At 45.2% G+C, this 20,015-nt stretch overlaps 1 protein-coding gene across 2 annotated transcripts in view; it reads right to left on the bottom strand.

The window, feature by feature from the left end:
- The window catches only part of PDS5B (PDS5 cohesin associated factor B), a 130,571-nt gene that overhangs the window by 15,531 nt on the left and 95,025 nt on the right, over nt 1–20,015 (bottom strand). For both annotated transcript variants that reach the window (XM_054586541.1, XM_054586540.1), the window contains exons 22-30: nt 16,823–16,891; nt 15,367–15,503; nt 11,543–11,666; nt 6,335–6,539; nt 4,094–4,208; nt 2,431–2,563; nt 1,970–2,089; nt 1,040–1,102; nt 312–457 (exon numbers count right to left, since the gene is read on the bottom strand). In XM_054586541.1, the coding sequence (XP_054442516.1) occupies nt 312–457; nt 1,040–1,102; nt 1,970–2,089; nt 2,431–2,563; nt 4,094–4,208; nt 6,335–6,539; nt 11,543–11,666; nt 15,367–15,503; nt 16,823–16,891 (1,112 nt within the window). The remainder of the gene's footprint in view (nt 1–311; nt 458–1,039; nt 1,103–1,969; nt 2,090–2,430; nt 2,564–4,093; nt 4,209–6,334; nt 6,540–11,542; nt 11,667–15,366; nt 15,504–16,822; nt 16,892–20,015) is intronic.

The raw sequence follows: 20,015 nt of genomic DNA, 5'->3' as shown, positions 1-20,015 counted from the left end.
GCCTTCTCACTCAATAATGCATTGTGGAAACTCTTCATATGAGCTCCTACCTCATCATTTTTAATGACTGCGTATTCTACTGCATGGATGTACGACTGCTAGACAACTGGGCTGCCCAAGGCCAGAACAAGAAAGCCTAAGGTGGGGCACCTGTCCAAAGGAACGAGCAAAGCCGCATGAACCCGCACGGCCACCGATGCCCAAGGGCCCGCCCTGACACCTGCTCCCTGGTGTGCACGCTGTGCCTCACGTCGCTGCGGACCCCGCAGCCTTGCTGGAACCCTTCCATCCTTCCTTTCCCATGGGCTTACCTCCCTTTTATTCTTCCCGGAGAGCTGGGGTTTGAACTGCTGCTGGCGTTGCTGACAGTTTCCATGCGTGACGATTTTGTCTGAGACTGTTTGCCTGCCGAGGAAAGCGGCTTGTTAACAGCTCCCAGGACATTGGTCGTTTTAGGCTGGAATGAAAAATGCATATTTCTTTCTATGTGATTAAAGCCAAAAGAAATTTACATTTAAAGAACCATATATAACATCTCTGTCAAAGTATTTGCATACAAATCATGAAAAATGTGCCTATTCCTAAGCAAAATAAGGAACATAAATTGAGTATCACTTGAACGAATAAAAAACTACAGAGACAGCAGAACAGTCAAGTTTCTTAATTATGTGGAGGCTTCCAGAGAAGTGAGAACAAATTGCATGTACAGTCGACAATGAAAAACGGTAATTAAACTCTTGCTATGGAAGGACATAAGATGTCTTTTCACTTTAAGAGTTTTATCTTGATATTACAGGATAGATATTTAAGTTCAAAGTCTCCAGGGGCTTTATTATAAGCTACAAAATAAGTTCATGTATCTCAGTTTGCATCTGTGCAGTAAATATAATTATTTTTAGTAAATGGAAAATGCCTAATAATTACATTTTCTAACTTAAAATACACCCACGTTTAAATAAATACAAAATAACATAATTATGCCACTCATCACACTAAAATAAACTGTCACGTAAGAATTAAAACCATTCTCAAAACGTACTTTTCCAGGAGTAAAAAACGATTTCATTTCTGGAGGCAGATAGTTTTTGGTGTTACTGAAGTTCTACAAGGAAGGAAAAAGATGTAGTCAGTGAATATCGAAAACACTTTATCTGTGAGGTTCAAAAGCCAACAAACCAAAAAGCAGCTTTTGTTTTAAAGCACATAAAAAAACCCGTATTTATTAAAACTAAATAAACAGTTGAAATACAAAATCTCAGTCACCGATGTGGAAAACGGCGCTTGAACTAACCCTGCCCAGACTCCAACAGCAACAGGCCCCAGAGAGGCCGGAGACACGCAGACGGAGACACGCAGACGTCTGATCCCACCCCGAGGGCTAGAGAGCAGCCGCTCGCGAGCTCTAGCTCGCTGGCTGCTAGCTCTGGGGCGCACCTACAGACTTTCACTGGTACTTTGCTTAGGAAAGAAGAGAAGGCAGTGGTGGTTTCTGTGCCCTGCTACCCCTAAGCGCCCCCTCCCTCCCTCCGCCCTCGGGTTTTAGAACCGTGCGCAGGTGCACGCAGCAGCTCCCGTCTCAGGCGGTCTCAGGCGGGCTGCGTTTGCTCTCTTGCTCCCCCGCACCGGTGACAGGTCTCAACAGAGGACTCGTAACTTCAGACTGGACCTCCGCCCGCCGCCCCCTTCCCATTTTGGGGGCCGTTACCCCCACAGACCCGCAGCTTTCATGGCCTTTCTGCCTGTGCCCCGAGATGGCCAACACCTCTGAACACAAACTCTAGAGAATCTCTGGCCCTTCTCTGTGCCCCCTGCTGTGGCCCTGCATCCTGCTCTTGAAGCCCCTTAGGAAGAGTCACACGGCGACCCTACTGTAACAGCTCTTGATACTGACCCTCCCGGGTCGCCCTACCACCTAGTGCGGAGACGACGTTTTACCTCCACCTACACAAACAGATTCTGAACTACCTACCTTGTCAGGCTGGGTAAAAAAGCGGGCCGGCAGCACAGGGTCCTTGGGAGACTCCAAGCTGTATGTGGTGCTCTTGGACATGATGATGTTCATGGCGACGTCACACACGGTATACAGTTTCTGCCACGGCAGGAAAAAAGTGGGTGCTGAGCTGGCATGCCAAAGCCTGAACTGGAAGCAGCTCCAGAACACATTATTTAGTACGCAGTTTCCAATACAATGGCAATGGTGCAAGTTGAAAATACAGGCTTGTTTTCATTAGTTTACTAGAAACAGTATCACTTCTATTTTTATAGTAGTAATGATATTAAATAAGTCTAATTACTACTAATCAAGATACTGATTATTTACTACTAATGGAAAAGATTGATACTGTCTACAAATACTACGGAAGTCCCATATCCTACACTCCGATGCTTACGCAGACACGAAATCGTAACTCTTTACAAAGAATTACATACTTCATTCATTTTTGCGTCATCTGGTCCTTGGGCATCTTTTGTTTGTTTAATATTTTCTACCATCTTTCTGATAAAGGCATGACTGTTATTTTCATTTTTAGCCATTAATATTTCTAGAACAAACCAAAGACATCTGAAAAAAACAAGAGAAATAGAAAAGAAAAATTGGTTGTTAAATACAAATATAATAATTCTAAATATAAATATAATGAACACCATGAGTGGAAAAAATTAAAAAGAAACCATTACAATCAAGAGAGAAAAAAGATGCCACATATCCACATCACACTTTATCAGCAAAGTAAGTGTGAATTCATGAGAACCTTCTCAAAGGCCCACTGGCTCTTCCAGGGAGGCAGGTGAGGAAGGAGTAACGGGCGAGACGAATGAAGTGATGTTGGCTATGACGAGGAGGAAAGACCACCTAAGGGAAGAGCGGGCCCGGAGGGGACGCCCCAAACACTCCAGACTGGCCGTGGCCGAAGTCTTCAAGGAAATACAACTACCTGACTTGATGGTTAAAAAGCTTCATCAGTAAATAGAGGTTAAAAAAAGCCATGGCTCACAAGTGCATATACCATCTTTGCTTAAAGAGGAAAAAATTAAAAGAAAGCTTCGTTTTCAAAGTTAGCTCCATTTTAAATTACAAAAAATTCTGTTTTAAGAAAAAAAGGTGCTTTGTCTCTATATTATCCAGAGAGATGGGGACAGAGTTACAGCACAAAAAAGTAATGGGAGAACAAGACAGATGAAGCAAGGTATCATTCTAGAAGGGGAAAAAGAACCTGTAGGGTCGGAAGTACTGAATAAATTCTTCTGGCATGGTTTTTCTCATAGACTGGGGCAAGTTAGAGATACAGCCAAAAATGTACAGTAAATTCCAAAGGCTATTTTATCTATTTCAAAAACCAATGTTCTCTAAGAGGAACTGTTAGAAGTTTTCATTAGTATAATTACTCTAACATAGGACTCATTTTGGGAGAACTAATCACTTATTTTTTAAAAATACAAACTGGCAAAAAGGGGGCAAGGGCCTTTTCTCTTGCTGAGGGACGGGCCACTGGACTTCCTGCTGGCCTCACGCAGGCTTATCTACCCCCTGCCATAGCCCTCTACCCGACGCCCACGCCCACACAGCCTTGGGGCCCGCAACAGGGATCCCTGACAAACCACAGCCGCGAGGCGACTTCGCAGACCCCCCCGGGCCTGGGGCAGGGCGTGCGTCCCGGCTGTCACCTGGCTGCGGGCTCACCAGGCCGCCCTCCCTTCCTCCCAGGGGAGGGCAGTTTCTGCAAAAAAAGGCGCTTCCCATGCGACAAAGGAGTGCATGGCTTCACCCCACATGAAAACCTACAGAGTTTTAGAAGGAAAAGGTAAGCACCGTAATGGAAACTTCTAATAAACTGCTTCAGTAAAAAAAAGAAATGGTAGAGAAACAGAGCAGTACACAGTGGTTACACGAGATAAGTTTTGAAAAATTATGTAAGAAATGAAATATGAAGAGATGGTATGAAAGAAGAAAAATAAGAGAACAAATAAAGGAAAAAAACCTTACATTCCTAAGAAATAAAATCAATCTAATAAACTAATTATAATTGAGGTTCCATGATCAGCAGGAAAGAAACTTTCAGAAAACATGAGAGTGGGATGGAAAAAGTCTTACTCTTTAACATCTTTAAGTTGTTCAATATCCTGCACTTTGACATAATCTGGGTCATGCGCCAAAAGGTGAATTGTATATGGAACAACATACTCTGGTAGAAGAGACAATAATTTTTCTGAAAAAGGAAAAAAAAAAGAACAAAACAAAAATATCCAGGTTAGAAAACCAAATTTTACTTTTTCTTTCTCTCTGATTCCGTATTTCCTACATCCCAACAGTTCCACATTACGACTAGAAGAAAAATACACTGAAATACCCAGTGCTAAGGTACATCATAAATTAAACAGCTGACTGGTTCATCCATCAGACCCAACCTTGAGGTGCCTATTAAATGCATCATGTGCTGTGATACAAAGACTATTATTTCAGTTTTCAAATCTTAGGGAAAGAAGTGACCCCAAACAAGCTCTGAGACTGAGAAACACAGGATCTCTTTTTCTTGTTGATACAAGCAATCTTATGCTCGACACTCCCCTGTGAGCTACTGAGAAACATTAAAAACTGGTGAATCTTTTCAGTATGACATGAAAGTAGAAAATAAACTTTTTGACGCTACATGTAGTATCAAGGTAAAGTAGGACTATTTGGTAGTATCTATAACAAAAGAACATTTTTTTTTAAAGTGTTTTTAGGACATTAAATAACAAAGAAACATTTTCTTTAAATTAAAACATTTTTATGTTTTAAATGACATCAGCATATTCTATGAAAGATCACAACTGTAACCCTAGTTTAATAAAGATTATTCAGAAAAACCAGGATTCATACTCTGTACAATTCCTTTAAATTCGATGTTCAACTGGGACAATAATGTGTGCTAATAAGGCCCCGAGTTCTATTTCTATTCCCGAATTCAGAGAAGAGTTCGCGTGTAATATCCTTCATGTGAAGGCCGGTAGAGGAGAAAAAGGTATCAAGGTTCAAAAGTCAGTGAAATTCAAATTAAACTCTTATCAAATATTTATCGAGTGCCTAATTTTGCAGGCTTACTATTTTAAATATAAAGATGAATAAGACTAGACAAAGCCCTCCTACCAAAGCATAGACAGAAGTCATCCTTCCATGTGGCAGGTACCCTAAGACAAAAACAGCTGATGTCGACTGACTACTTCCTTGGACCGCAACTTATGCCAGGTGCGTCATATACGTAACTTCTTAATGCTCGTAACAACCGTAAGAAATGAGCGTCATTACACCGATCCCACACGTAAGGAAACGAAGGCGCATGTTGCTGAAGTAACGGCCCGCATGCCCTAGAGTGGGGCCGGACTCCAGAGCACCCATTCTCCCAAGGTGGACGGGGTCGGGGGGGTCCCAGGGATGTGTGACACCAAATCCGGAGTTTAAAGGGTTCAACAAGCGCCCACCACGCTCCTTGGTTTATCTGCCTGCCTGGAACAGCCCTGACTACAAAAAGAAAAGATGGCCGTACACATTTCAAACAATCTAGAGTATAACGAGTGCAGAACTGACAGCAGAGAGTGGCTGGAGAGGAAGCTTGAAATGCAAGCTGAGGGCCAACTCTTCAGGGCCATGCTAACAAGCTTCAGCTTGATACTGTGAGCGACAGAAAAACCAACACAGGTTTCAAACAGGGCCGCGGTATAACCAATCTGGTTTACAGAGATAACTCTACACTGGTGTGGCGCCGCTAGGGGTGGGCGAGGGGCAGGGGACATCACAAGACCACGGTGCGGCCTGCGGGGGCGGGGCATTCGAGGACCTGGCCTCTGATGAGAGGGGACAGAGGGCGAGAAGAAAGGCTCTGGTTTCTCACTTGGATAACTGGGTAGACTGAACACTGCTAACACTGTTAACAAATCAGAAGCTGGAGGGGCACAAAAAGCAGCACCATCAACAGAGCCAGGTTAGCAGACGAAGCGGCCCACACACAGCTCGCGGCGCTCCAGCTGCAGAGAACGGCACACAGACCGGCTCCCTTGCCGCTGACACGGGCACCTGCGCACCCACACGAACGCACCCGGTTCCCTGTCCCAGGAGAGGCGCTGCCTCTCACCGCCTCTTCCCTTGACCGTTCGTCAGCTACATACAGAGACCTGGGCTGGCATTTAGGCACCCGTGTATTCCTGTTTTAAAAATGATCTGTTGCGAGGCGAAGCTGTTACTGGGAAGCAGTGACCTGTATTTCGTGAGTGCCCGCTAGACTGTCACACACAAGAGCACTGCACGGCGCGCTCCCCGGGGGCCCGGCGGGCGGGCGAGGCCGCTGCCCCTGCTCACCGCTGACGGCGGCGTGCTGCTTCAGGTACTCGCGGCGCACGTTGATGTTCTTCACCAGGCACTGCCGGGCGTGCGCGCGCCTCTCCTTCACGGGGTCCTTGGCGCACAGCGCGCAGATGGCCATGTACTCCAGCGGGAGCCGCAGGCGGGAAAGGCCTTTGTGCAGCTTCTGAGCAAACACTTGTCTCACTTGGTAGCACTCGTCCTGTGGGGAGACAGTGGTTCTGCGTGTTATCCACATGGCGGTGAAGAGCGACAGCCGCCGGTGGACGACGGGCTGTGTCAGGTGGCCCAACGGGACACTGCCTCAAGCTCACGGGGCTGCCGTGGCGTGGCCGACAACTACCAGGCACAGGTGTCAGAAAACACTGAGTGCACTTTGAAAACGGATAAAGCTCAGGAATATCAACATATCCCAACGTGAATAAGGTAGAAAAAAATAGAGTTTAAATGCTCTCTCATAGGTAGCTTTCTCATTGACTGAGCTTGAGAAAACTCCAATTTATGTATTTTAGTTCTAACATTTACAAAACACTCTGAATTAAAGTGCACAACTCTTAAGGCAGGAGTTACTAATCAGTTTCAGCTACAACTACTCATTGTTTTGTTCTGTAAATGAACCGCTACGTTGCTCCCCTCACCTGTCTTGCCGCCCTGGGCCCCCCACTCCCCCGGCTGGCGCCCCGCACTCCATGGACAGCCCCTCCGCCGGCTGTGGCCACCATGCGTCCCCACCCCCCGCCACCGCACCCGCTCAGCGCCCTGCCCACCTCCAGCCCGGCAGCTGGCACGGGGCACTCAATCGGCCGTGCTATGCCGGCCGTGCCTCCCGCAGCTCGCTCTTGGCAGACCCCTCGCACAGTGTCCTGCGTTCAGATTATCCAAGTTTTTTCTACAACAGCGAACAGCTTGACATGACTTCTGAGCCCTCTGGGAGACCTGCAGAGACCTTCGTAATCCTAACTTACTCTCTACCAAGTTACACAGCATGTGGAGCGCTTCGGATTTTTGCAACTTCATGTGTACTATTTCTTCTATCTTAGAATGTTCATTTTGTCATAGCACAGGCCCTAACATCTTGCCTGTATCTTTAAATCTTTATTGAGTGTATCCTCTTTCACTTAATTTAAACTAGCTTCTTATGCTAAATACCTACTTTAAAAAAGTGGCCTAGCTTTCCCATGAATGTTGCCCATTATCTACCCTCACACTCAGTCAAGCAGCTCGAGTGAATGCACCTTCCTCGGTACGGCTCCCGTGGGCGAGAGGGCACTTCAGCATCAACTGCGTGTTAACGAAAGTGCCAAATTACACCGTGTGTAAATCAACATATCAAAATACATTCACAAATGAACAGACCACTCATTAAAAAATTCATCTCCATACATCCCTCCCCCTACTTAGATGCATTTCCTAGCAAAGCCATATTCTTGTCACATTCTCACTCATCATTGAGAATCCAACAACCCAACACAAATGAATGACAAAGGCAGTTTGGGAATCCTGTTGCAAAACAAACAGCATTGAATTCAAAGATAGCTTAGTAATTATTAAACATATTAAGGTTCTTATTACTGACTTTCTCCTCCTCCAGTTTTACTTTCAATTCAAATACGTATCAAGGGCCCCCGAGATAAAGTACCGCCTTGGAGGAGCTCGAGGTGGGCTCGGGCAATACCCCACAGGTGCCTGAGCGGCGGCCCGCGGGCCTGCGGGACGAGGGCCGCCGGGCAGGCCCCCAGGAGTCCCGGGAGCGCAGCCGGGAGCGGAAGGGCGGGCTTCGTGGAGACCGTCTGACTCCTGATGTGCAGGCGGGGGTGATGGGGACGTGCAGAAATAAAGGCAAAAAGGCAATCAGAGGTGGCAGATTATAGGCACAGTAAACGAAATGTTCCACTTCACCGAAATGCGGGCAGGCAAAGGGTGATGTATGCTAAACAAGGTTTTAAATGTGTGTTTGGGTTCAAACATGAGAAGAGCCTGAATGGCAGCTTGTAAAATATGTGCACTTTATCCTCCTTTTTATGAGTATAAGGCCCTAAATATTTCTGAATGGGGAATATCATGATCAAAACCGTGATAGGGAATTTAACCAGTAACAGAGCCTCGCAATAATCTAGGTGAGAGTTAGTGATGGTTACAGCAACAAGAGTGGTTAAGAAATACAAATAAAAAAGACATAATCGATACCAGGACAGAACTATCTGTACTTTCACTGTGAGATACAAAGACAAGCAAATAGTCAAGGACAAACCTTGCTCGCAGGTCTAAGAAAAGCCATTCAGATTCAAACCATGCTTGTGGATGTAAGAAAAGCCATTCAGATTTATTTAAGGGTTACTGAGACTCTAACGTCAGAAAAGACTAGATTTGGGAAAAGTAAGAATTCAGTCTTATACTCATAGGACACGGACGTTTGAAAATTCCGTTTAGCAATGGAAGTGGTGGTGCAGGAATCACGGACCTAGAAAATGAGACGGCCCAAGAAGCGGCTGGGGGAGGCCGGGGGAGGGGCAAAAGGAGGTTCACAGCCGTTCGCAGGGAAATCCAGTTCAACAAGAACCAGGGGACGGACACCACAGAGAGCTTCAGGAATGAAGACGGTAAGCTGTGAAATGACGCAGGAAGGACAGGTACAATGAAGACTGTGCCACTGGATTTGGGGACTTTAATAGAGCATCTGGAAAACAGTCAAGGCAAACGAAGAGTGTAAGGGGTGAAAGAGACGAGGATACAGATTCCTCTCTCTTTGAGATGTGGAGGTTTAAAAAAAGGAGAGAGGCATGTGGTTTAGAGGATTAGGAAAAAATTCGGTTTAGAAGAAGATGAGATAACCTCGTAAGTTCGTAAATTGTTAGAATATGCTAATAATTAAATTTAACCATTAACACATGTTCCACAGTCAACATATAATTCCAAAGCAAACTTATAACTTGGGCTATCTGAACGTCCACCTCTGGAATCTGGTGACGGAGGTAGCGATGCGTAACAAAGACTGCTAGAAAAGAAGGCCTCTGGAAGTTAACGTGAAGGGTTTTCACACACAGTGGACACTTAACATGATTTGCACATACTCAGTACGGTCCTTTTCACACATTCTATAATTTCTTGGTTTTTAAATTTTTTTCTACTTCAATACTGAAATATTAGACCAAGAACCTGATCAATCAACAGACTGCAAGTACTGCCAATTTAAAAAAAAAAGTTATGTAGGTTGTTTTCTCCCAGGAAACTTAATACATACTTTTAAAATAATTTTCACTTTCTTGAAAAACAAGATAATCTCCAAAATTAAATGGGGGAAACTAAATCAGAAAATTAAGGGCTCTCTCAAATTTCTCTGGTTTAGTCTAATATCTGAATAATGACAACAAAGCTAAGACAAATTATAACAGCTCTGCAATAACTTTTAAAGGCTGAAGTACCAGAGACTGACAAAATGATTTTAATTAAAAAGCATAAGCTGCAATGTAAAAACAGGCAGTAGGAAAAGGGGAAGTGGAAAAAAAAATTACAATAGTTCCTGAAGTAAATGCCAAATTCTTATAGATAAGATTGTTTGGAAGAGAAAAAACTAAGTGTACATAATCGAATTATGAATGAAAAACTCAGAGTGGAATATTACTGTTATGGAAGTCCTTTTCCTTAATTTTCTCTGGCAAAATGATGCTAAAAACTTTTAAGTGGTATATTATAGTTCAAATATTATGTTACTATAATATGCAATCCATAAGACTGGACTATATGAGGGGGGACCCAAAAAAACTCTGGAATTGATTTATAAAAAATTGTGTATTCCTACACGTGAAAACTTCAGTCACCTTCAAAGTCCTCTCCATTTGATGCAATACACCTATCAAGACTCTATCCGCACTGCTCAAAACAGTTCTGAACCTGCTGATTTAGATGCCAAAAGGTGTTTTTGCCATTTTGTTTCACCTCTTCCACATGGGAAAAACGTTTCCACCTTTGAGAACTTTTTTCATTTGGGGAAACAAAAAAGAAAGCTGCTGGGGGCAAGATCAGGTGACTCGGGAGGGCAGGGCACAGGGGTCTGGCCATTTTCACTCAGCGCCCTGTGGGCAGGTGCGCTGTTCATCACCCATCGTGAAATGGACAAAAGCAGTGAAAGAGTCTTCAAAAATTTCACGACGCCAGACGCAGCCTCTCACAACAACGCCAGCTGGTGCACGGATCCGGAGGGGCTCCTAGCACACTCGCCCAGTGGGGGAAGCCTGGACTACAAGCGGCCTGCCCTCCAGAAGATCATTCCTTTTTTTTTTTTTTTTTTTTTTTTGGAGTCCCCCCTTGTAAATCCATTATTATCATTTTTAGTAATTTGAAATTTTAACTGACTAATAGAGAATGCTTATGACCTGAAATTAATCTACACCATGTCCTTATAAAACGATATATTTATTTTTCCTTCATTTTAAAAACTAAATACAGTCAAGCCTCCTTATTCACACATTCTGCATGTGTGAATTCACCTACTCACTAAAATCTGTTTGTAACCCAAATCAACACTGCCATGCTCTCCCGAGTGAAGGCGCTGAGCGCCAGGAAAGGGGAACTGAACAAGGCGAGGCTCCGCCTTCTTGTTTCAGCTCTCACGTTATAAACTAGGGTCCCTTGGTGGTCTGTTGAGCAACGCATTTTCATACTTTTGTACTTTTTGTTGGTGACCTGGCTGTTTAAATGAGCTTCCAAGCACAGGCCTGAAATGCTGCTTACTCTTCCTAACGGCATAGAGGCTGGGTTGTGCCTCACGGGGAAACGGGTGTACTAGACGTGCTTCCTTCAGGCACGAGTGACAGCGCCGCCGGCCGGCCGGGAGTCCCGTGTGACGGGGCGACTGGACAGAAAGGTAGCTTCCAACAGAAACACACGCCAAACCAGGTTACGCCCTGACTGACGGCGAGGCCGTGACGGCAGACTCCGGGAGCCGCCCGGGCTCCCCTGTGCTCAGCGGTTCACTGTTTCTTAGCTCCGTGCTTACAGTGACTCTCTGGAAGTACCACAAATGACAAGAGTCAACGGCACTATGCTAGCAACCCAAAACTCAAAGGAGAGTTTTAGAACTCTGAATGGTTCTCATAAATTTTCCAAAAGGAGACATAAACATTCAAGACTTTTATCTGGGTAAATCGGTGGACTCTTTAAGTCAAAGGCCACCGAAGTTGTGTTCTCTACAGCCAGTTTCCTTACGTTGATAGCTAGTGCGCAGAGCTGATACTGTTCTAATGTGATGATCTCATGGTAGCAGGGTTCTTGGGCCAGCTTCACAATGGCACTTCCAGCAGCAAGTCTCAGGCGTGACATATCTGGTTTACTGAAAAATAAGCAAGAAAGGATGGCAATTAGATTTCTAATTATATGCACAACAACATTCCTGCTTGGTATAGCTAATTCTACAAAAATTCCTCTAGCCAAAAAAAAAAAAAAAAAAGGATAGTGAACAGTTTGGTGATACTGAACACCGTATTACATAACTTTGGGCGATGGTACCTAATACTACAAAACTTCTCTTGAACGTAAGTCTATGCTAGCAACTTTCGAGCAGGCGACACCTGACTGTGTAGCCAGGGGCACGGCCCTCTTTCCCCTGAGACTGTCAAATAAAAAACAACAACAGCCAGCACAGCAACAGCGGTCCAATGTGAACGAATCAAAATTATACCTACTTTTTTTGTCACATTGGCATAAAGATATATATATTTTGTGTGTGCCACAGAATTTTAGTAATTAGTTTATGTGTGTCATGAGAAGAAAAAGGTTGAAAATTGCTGGTCTATGCTAAAGTCATTTAATTCTCTCATTCTTGAGAAAAGAGCTTGTAGCCAAGCTTAGAAAAAAAATGCATTTGTATGTTTAGTTGTTAGGTCTCAGGCCTCCCATTTTGGATTATTTTTGGATATGTGTTTACTTATACATTAGGCATAAAAATGCTTTCACATGCTTATTAGTCAACGACAACTACTGTGTTAAATACAAAGAAGTAGAATGAAAGCAAGGGTAGTGGATAAAACATTACTACTTTTAGATAGAATCCAACTTTTCAAGTATTACCAAGAGGCTCCTTTCAAGAAAAGAATACTTCTGCTAAATGGGAGACATTTCAAAGAGTAGTATATTCTTGACTAGTAAATACACCTAAAGCCCCCTTCCTAATACGGTGATATGTTAGATGAATTATAGGGATCTTGGACTAATGTAAGACGGGAAAGCTGTAACTTAGTCCTCCAAGATCTAATGACCTAGTTGGTTTAAGACCTTTCTTTTATTTTTCTAAGATTATGTAAAAATATTGGCTGAACGCAAGGCAATGTCAATAAGGTTCTGAGGCTTCCAGTAAAGACAGTGGGGTAGGTTGATGAGGTACTAGTTTCTTCCCACAACCACATCAAAATTACATCTCAGCTACAGAACCACCATCATTGAGAATCACCTGAAGTCCAGCTGAGCTGACGTCCTTTGACTAAGGATATAAATTACCAGCCACAGGAGACAGACAGGAATGGTGGAGATGTGGAACAGGCTGGTCCCACACCCACATGTGGGGCTAAAGTCAGGAGGGAAAGCCTGGCGGCAGAGGTCCCCCCTGAGGAGCAAGGGTCCCAGCCTCACACCAGGCTCCCCAGCTCAGGGTTTCAGTGCTGGGAAGAGAAGTCCCCATAATGCCTGCCTGTGAAAACCAGTGGGGACGGTGGCTGAATGAGACAAAGGACTTCTGGAGTCTGAGATGTTCCCCTTAAAGGACCCAAGCACAGACTCACTTGGACTCACTCACTGTGGGCTCCAGCCCTGGGGCAGCAGCTTGAAAGGTGCCAGGGACGTACAAAAAGCAACTGAACTATCTGGCATAAGGGCGAGGGCTAGAGCGACAGCTTTCACCCAGGCACACGTGCTGGCAGGGGTCTCTGTCCCTTGCTGAGCCCCCCAGCGCTGGCAGCCTGTAGGCAGTGCCGTGTCTCAGTCCCTGTCAGCGTGGCTCATGCCACTTGCCTCAGTAATTCCCTGAGACTCTGTCCCACCCCACCTGCAGGCCAATCCAGGCCAGCTCCAGTGGCTTCTCCACACAAACGGCCTGTCTTAGCTCATGCTGCACATTTTCCTGAAATCTCTCAAACAAACAGCATCTGGCCTTGCTGGGCCCTTGGGAAGTGGCGCCAGGCCAGCCACTATCGGCGGCTGGTCCTGATTTGCACCGTGGCCTCTCCGGGGCGCCGGCAGACCCAGCACAAGGGGCAGCCACCTGCAGGTCGCTCTGCAGCTCCGGGCCGGAGGCGCAGCCCAGGCGGCGGCTGGCCTTGGCCGGCAAGTCCCAGAGCCAGCAATCCCTGAGGACAGCTTCAGAACAAGCCAAAGGCCCACCCCACCGCCTACAGGAGCAACGCACTCAGGGGGCCAACTGCGTGGGCCCGTAGCCCCGCGGAAACGCGTCCTGCTCCGTGGGGCCAGCCCCCACACAGCTGCCTTTCCATGGTGGTCGGGGGTGGCAGCCAGTCCTCCCAGGCAGCATAACTTCACAAGTTATATAAAGGTCTGATCACCGGGCTGTACACCCGAAACTCACGTAATATTGTATGTCAACCGTAACCAGAAAATAAACAATTATTTTTAAAAGAGGAACTTCTAAAACAAGTATGGTTCTGAAGCTCCGTGTCCCAGGGGTGCCCTTCAGTTCGCCCAGAGCAACAGTCTCAGAGCTCTTCTGAGGCCAATCACCCAGCCACTGCTGGAGGGAACTCTTTTTCCCTTTGGATTTTATTTAGTATAGAAAGCAATAAAGAGCTATAATTAAATACTTTACAACTAAGATTTTGAAGACTGGGTTTCTATTAAAAGCCTTATTTAAAAATACAGAACCAAGGTAACTCACATACATTTGCAGAATTGAGTATACGCTTGATTTTGTTAAGGAATACCATAAATACAAGCAGGTGAGATATGTCCAAATATGCACATGAATAATATAATTAAAAACTTAAGAGACAAAAATGTATGAATACGAAAGAAAAGTTTCTTCTCCAGTTATTATGTAAATCCTGAACACTGGCATATATGAACTGTAAGAGTAGAGAGATAAAGGCAATTAATTAGACAGAAAGAAGGTATATAAATGAGCTGTATGTGTGAAACGCACCCCCAAGTTTTATTTTTATCTGGTTTGCTTGATAGAAATGTGCTACTTTAAATAATCTATGCAAAAAGTGCAGCATGAGCAAACCTAAGACGCCTGAAAACGGAGGCGGAGTGTGACGGCGGCCGGCAGGCACGCGCTCATCTGCGGTCACTGAAGTCTCTAAGCCAGACGCAGCAAGAGGGGAAGAGTTACTCCCCAATGTTCACTGCCGAAGGGAGTCGATCAGCGACGCCTGTGCTCTCACAGGAGGCCCCGCCTTGGTCGGAGCCGCCCCGTCGGCACTTCGGCCTCCCACGCGCTGGGCAGCGCTGTGGAGACCTCGGACACACAGAATGATCTCACTGTGACTGTCCTCCACAGGACGCTGAGGGACAGAGCCAGCGACAGGCGCGGGGTAGAGGTCCTCGTGCAGTAACGGATGGTGCTGGGATTTGAACCCCGGCACCGGAGTCTGTTTCCAATCACTATGCTGTGCTACGTCTTTTAAACAAACCAAAATACAAACAAAAAGTATGTGTTTTAAATGATTTACATCAAGTACATTTTAAAAATTTATTTATACTTATACTTCTGGAAGCAGATTCAGTAAGTCACCTATTATGCAGTCTGTTCTTTATCGTGTAGACATCAACTGACAAGAATGTAAAATAACCAGTTATTTATTTGTACACTAACTTCTTCACATCGGTTACTCAAAAAAGCAAACATGTGTTGTGTAAAACAATCACAACGTGCAGCAGTCATGGGACTGCCAGAAGCCCTTCACGAGAAGCACAAGCATGCCCACAAAGCAAGACCAGTTAGTGGTGGAAAAGGAGCCGCGTCCGCCAACGCCTGCAGCAGAGGCGCGAGGCCGGGGCCGGGGCCGCCGCACCCCCGACCGTACCTGATCCTGCCCTGCTCCGTCAGGTCTCCGTCGCTGTGCAGGATTGTCGTCAGCAACCGTAAGGTGGAGGTTCCTGATTTACTGTGATTGTTCTTCATTCCAAGTAGCCACCGAACCATCATTTTAATAGCCTGAATCTATTCAACAAATTGACAAATAAAACACTGCTACTTTTTAAAGAAATTCTCTATCAAGCTTAAAAATATGAAAAAATGTTTTTAATGGATGCCTTTAAAAAAGAAGGAAAAATTATTATTTTCTGCATATAGAAAGATAACTGAATGTTTTAAATTAAACATGCCTCACCCCCCAGGTAACTGACAAATGAATAATTTAACAAAAGACTGCTCTTTTTTATTCTTTTAAAAAACTTCCCCCAACATACTTTCCACCCTTCAGAACCCACAGTGAAACCACGCTCACTACCCCAGGCAGAGACGTTAACTTGCAAACTACAAGTTACAGTCTATGTTTTGTGCCTGCGATGCGACACACCCCCCGCTGGTACAGCACCCCGTAACTACGGGGAGTCTGAGGGCTTTAGAACCGTGCAGGTCCGCAGTGACCCTTGGCGGACAGGGCCCGTCACCTCCTCTGCACACACTATCTGAGCTCCTGATGGCTCTGCGTCACAGGCCCCCTGCGGATCCCTCTCTGGGGCCACTGGGTCAGAATCAGCTTAAGTGCAGGGGCCTGCCTTCCAGCCAGCGCCCCTCAACCAGACACCGCTGCTGCCTGAGAGCAACGCCGAGGGACCAGGGCCAGCGTGGAACTGGAAAGCTGAGCATCGTGCAGTGTTCAAGGAAGGGCTGCTCCACGGGTTTACACAAACAGTACCTAACACGCACGAGGGTCTAGAGCCAAAATAACACGATGAAGTAGTGAATGATATGAAATACACGCCCCCCCCCGCCAACGATTTATAAAAAATCACAACCGCGAAAACAACAGTGTGGATCTGTTCCTTGCCGGCGCACCCTGGGCAGTGGGCCGCGGTGGCGTCGACAGCAACACACTGTCGATGGTTTCAGGAAGTCAGCCCTCTCTACGCCCAGGCAAGGAACCACAGGCTGACGTCTGGAAATCGCAACAGTAAGTTTTATCCGATCCGGTGGGAAAGCGAAGCAGCCTTCGAGCCCGCACACCCCCGTCACGGAGCGGGAGAGCGCACAGGAGGCCAGCGCGGCCTCCGGCCGCTCAAAGGCCGCTGTCTGAGCGGGAGCAGCGGGCCGTGCTCAGACTCTGCCTCACAGGCCGGGCGCGTGCAGCTGCGCCGAGGCCTGCGGTTTCTCCTTCCCGCCTGACGCTGTCGCGGCACCGGGGTCAGTGTCACAGAACAAATGTAAATGCTGGAATGACTTGACAGCCGTCTCTATAATCGGAATACAACACTTAACACGTATTTTAAGAATACATTAAATATACTGAAGTCCATAAATCTATGTCTATTACTCACTTTGACCATTGTCTCAGGAGAAACTTCTTCATCTGGAACCCAAAGCTTCGTCGTCTTCTTTCCTGGAAGCTAAACAAAAATTAAGACCTTCAGAATGTGAACAGAAATGCTCATGTTTCATTTTCAGTGAATGAATGAAAGCTTTATCTTCTGAAGTGACAGTTCCTACAAACAAGGAAAAACCCTCCTCAGTCCCTGTCTCTCGAGGGTCCGACGGGCACGCCTCCCCACCGAGCGGTCTCCCCAGGCTGGAGGCGGGCGGCTCCTGAGCGCCTGTGTCCACGCCCATACACACCCACTTTTGAGACTGATGCCGTCACTTAAGGTGGCAGGCAAGGTCGAGGGTCAAAGTCAAGGGAGCCGAAAAGCACAGTCCCTCGACAAAGGGAAAGGTACACACACAAACCTCCGCAGGGCAAGTAAAAGGTCTGCAGATGAGGGTCAGTAACAGAAAACACACATTAGCAGCTTCTAGCTAAATCCCACCAAAATGGCAACCTCCCCCACCCCCCCACCCCCAATTACAGGGCTAGAAAGGGAAAGGGGCCCAATAGATTGCCAGAGTCAGAGGGAAATCCTGACAAACACAAAATACACAGTAAAAAACTAACAGCCAGCAGGCTCACGTCTCCATACGAGCGCAGAAAGGAAGCCCACCCGCCACAAGTGTTTTTTATCAGCACAATCCCAGAAGAACCCTGACATGGTAAACTGCAGCTAATGAAAGATGGGAATTCACAGAGGCAGCCCGGAAATTAAATGAAGGTGACAAAAAGGCTGAACCCAGCCTTGGCAGGCGGGGGGCTCCATGTTCACCCGCTCCAACCCTCTCCCCTCCCACAGGCACCGTTTCCACAGGCAGCCTGCAGAACGGGAGTCCAGCAGCCCTCCGGTGACCCCCTGGCAGCAGGACAGGCGCCCCGAGACCCAGAAGGCACGCCCACCCCCAAGACCACGCAGGCCACCGGGGCCCTGCTCGTCCCTGGGCCCAGTCCCATCTTCCGCCTTCCGCTCTGCCTCGGCGACGAGCCTCGTTGCACCTCTCGGCCTCCTCCGCGTGCAGAGCCGGCTCCCCTGGTTCTGTGGGAGGCCACCACGGGACGCGACGCCCACCTCCCGCCTCTGGCACCACTTCGCCAGCCCATTCCCGCTGCCCTCTGTGTGGCAGCCAGCCCTCGGGTGCCTTCACGCTGACTTTTAAAAAACAGTTTGTCCAGTCTTTTTATTTGTTTCATTAGGAATACAGGTTCAAGACAACCTAGTCAGCTCTTGTCACAAACCTCTTTTAATCCATTAATTTGTCTTATTTTATATTTGATACATACAAAAGAACATACAGAGGTGGGCAAAAGTAGGTTTACAGTTGTAATACAAAGAAATAATACAGTAAGCTTTCTTGTACTCACACATGTACTGTGAACCTACTTTTGCCCACTGCTATATGTATATAACACTTGGATCATTTTTTTAGCTTCTCATTTCATTATTTGCCAAAACTTTCTTCCTGTCTCTTTCCTGCCTTAGGTAACCTGTGTTGAACTTTGGGTTTATCCTTCCCCAACTAAAACAAAACTTTATTTTACCATATATATCTCTCTAAACAGCACATTTCATTTAATGACCTACTAAAGAACTAGTATTGCTAGTTCTTGAGATTTGTAAAAGTTATATTATACCATATATATTCTTGGATGATGCTCTTTATCATTACACATTTGTTTCTTAGAATAATCCTTGTTATTAAATCTAACTGTAGTTACTACTCTGTATTATATCACTGTGTAAAATAACTCAATAAATTGCTTACAGAGGCATCCTGATACATATTAGCAAGAATTTCTCTACGTTATATTCATGAGTGAAACTGATGCTCACAGTGTGAACATTTTTTAATTGTCAAATTATTTTTCAAAATGGTTGTTAAAACTTATTTTCCTATCAGCAACATATAACACCAATTCTTGTTAGACTTCATTTTTCCCATCTGATCAATATAAAAGTGTCTCTAGTTTTAATCTGCATTTCCCTGGTTACTAATTAAGTTTATATATCTAGCCACCATTCATGCTGCCGTCTTCCCAAAATTCCTTGTAACATCTTTTGCCTTTTTTTCCCCTGGGTTGTCTTTTTCTCAGAGGTGACCTTTATACACAGTACTTTTTTTAGGTATATGTTTTAATATCTTAATAAAATGCATAAAATCTAATTTCTGGTGTGTCTCTCACTCCTTTTATGGTGTCTTCTGAACAAAAGTTATTAATTTTAATGTAGCTAAATTGATCATTCTTTTGTAGTTAATGGTTTTTATGCCTTGTTTAAAAAATCCTTTCCTATGTTAATGTCATAAAAATAGTCTCCCATATGTTCTTCTAAAAGTTTTAAGGTTTTTCTCACACGTTACAAATGCAATACATCTGGACGATTTGCTTTCTTTGCTGGCACTTCAGGAGTCCTAGTCTCTCTGCCCCCGAGCAGGACAGCGAATTTATGGAGCGGCCTCTCTTCCCGCTGTCTGGGAGGCTGCGTTCACGTCCGCACGGCCGGCCTCTCTTCCTCTCCACGCCTTTGTTTGATTATCTGCAAGATGTCCTTCGCTCAAGTTTTATAATTCTCCCCGTAAAGAAAATTTTAAAATTTCTCTTGTACAACTTTGTTAGGTACTTTTGTTGTTAAAATTCAGCTTTATGTTTGTGGTTAACCTGGGGAACTATTTTGTAATTTTGATCTTATATCCATCTTTCTTGTTAAACTCGTTATTTTTAATCATATACATGAAGCATGCCAGTCTTCCTTATTTTCTAATCCTTTAGTATTTTATCTCTATATATTCCTTACGTTTGTACATGTATTTTCTATAATTTTTTCATACAGATGGAATTTTTTTCTGTAAATTAAGTATTTTAGTGGAATATATCTTCGAGTAATTCTTTCAAATAGCCCTGTAATTTGGAAACTTGGACTTGGATTTCTGAAAGTATTTCCCCCTCATTCCTGAATTACTAGAATCCTATGTTTCAAGTCGTTTGGCGGCAGAAAATTACAACATTGTTTTTTGGAATCTAGCCTTTGCAGCTGAGAAATCTGAAGTTAATCTGATTCCCACTTCTTTTGGTAGGTTGCCCCGTGGAGGATTTTGGGAGCTTTCTGACAGCCTTAGGTCAGAAATTTTAGCAGAATGTTTCTGTCGTGCCTC

This window comes from Pteronotus mesoamericanus, unplaced genomic scaffold (assembly GCF_021234165.1).
Source record: "Pteronotus mesoamericanus isolate MK-2021 breed Mesoamerican mustached bat unplaced genomic scaffold, CSHL_Meso_final contig_94, whole genome shotgun sequence".
Taxonomy (NCBI): Eukaryota; Metazoa; Chordata; class Mammalia; order Chiroptera; family Mormoopidae; genus Pteronotus; species Pteronotus mesoamericanus.
This window is presented reverse-complemented; position numbering and strand designations above follow the sequence as displayed.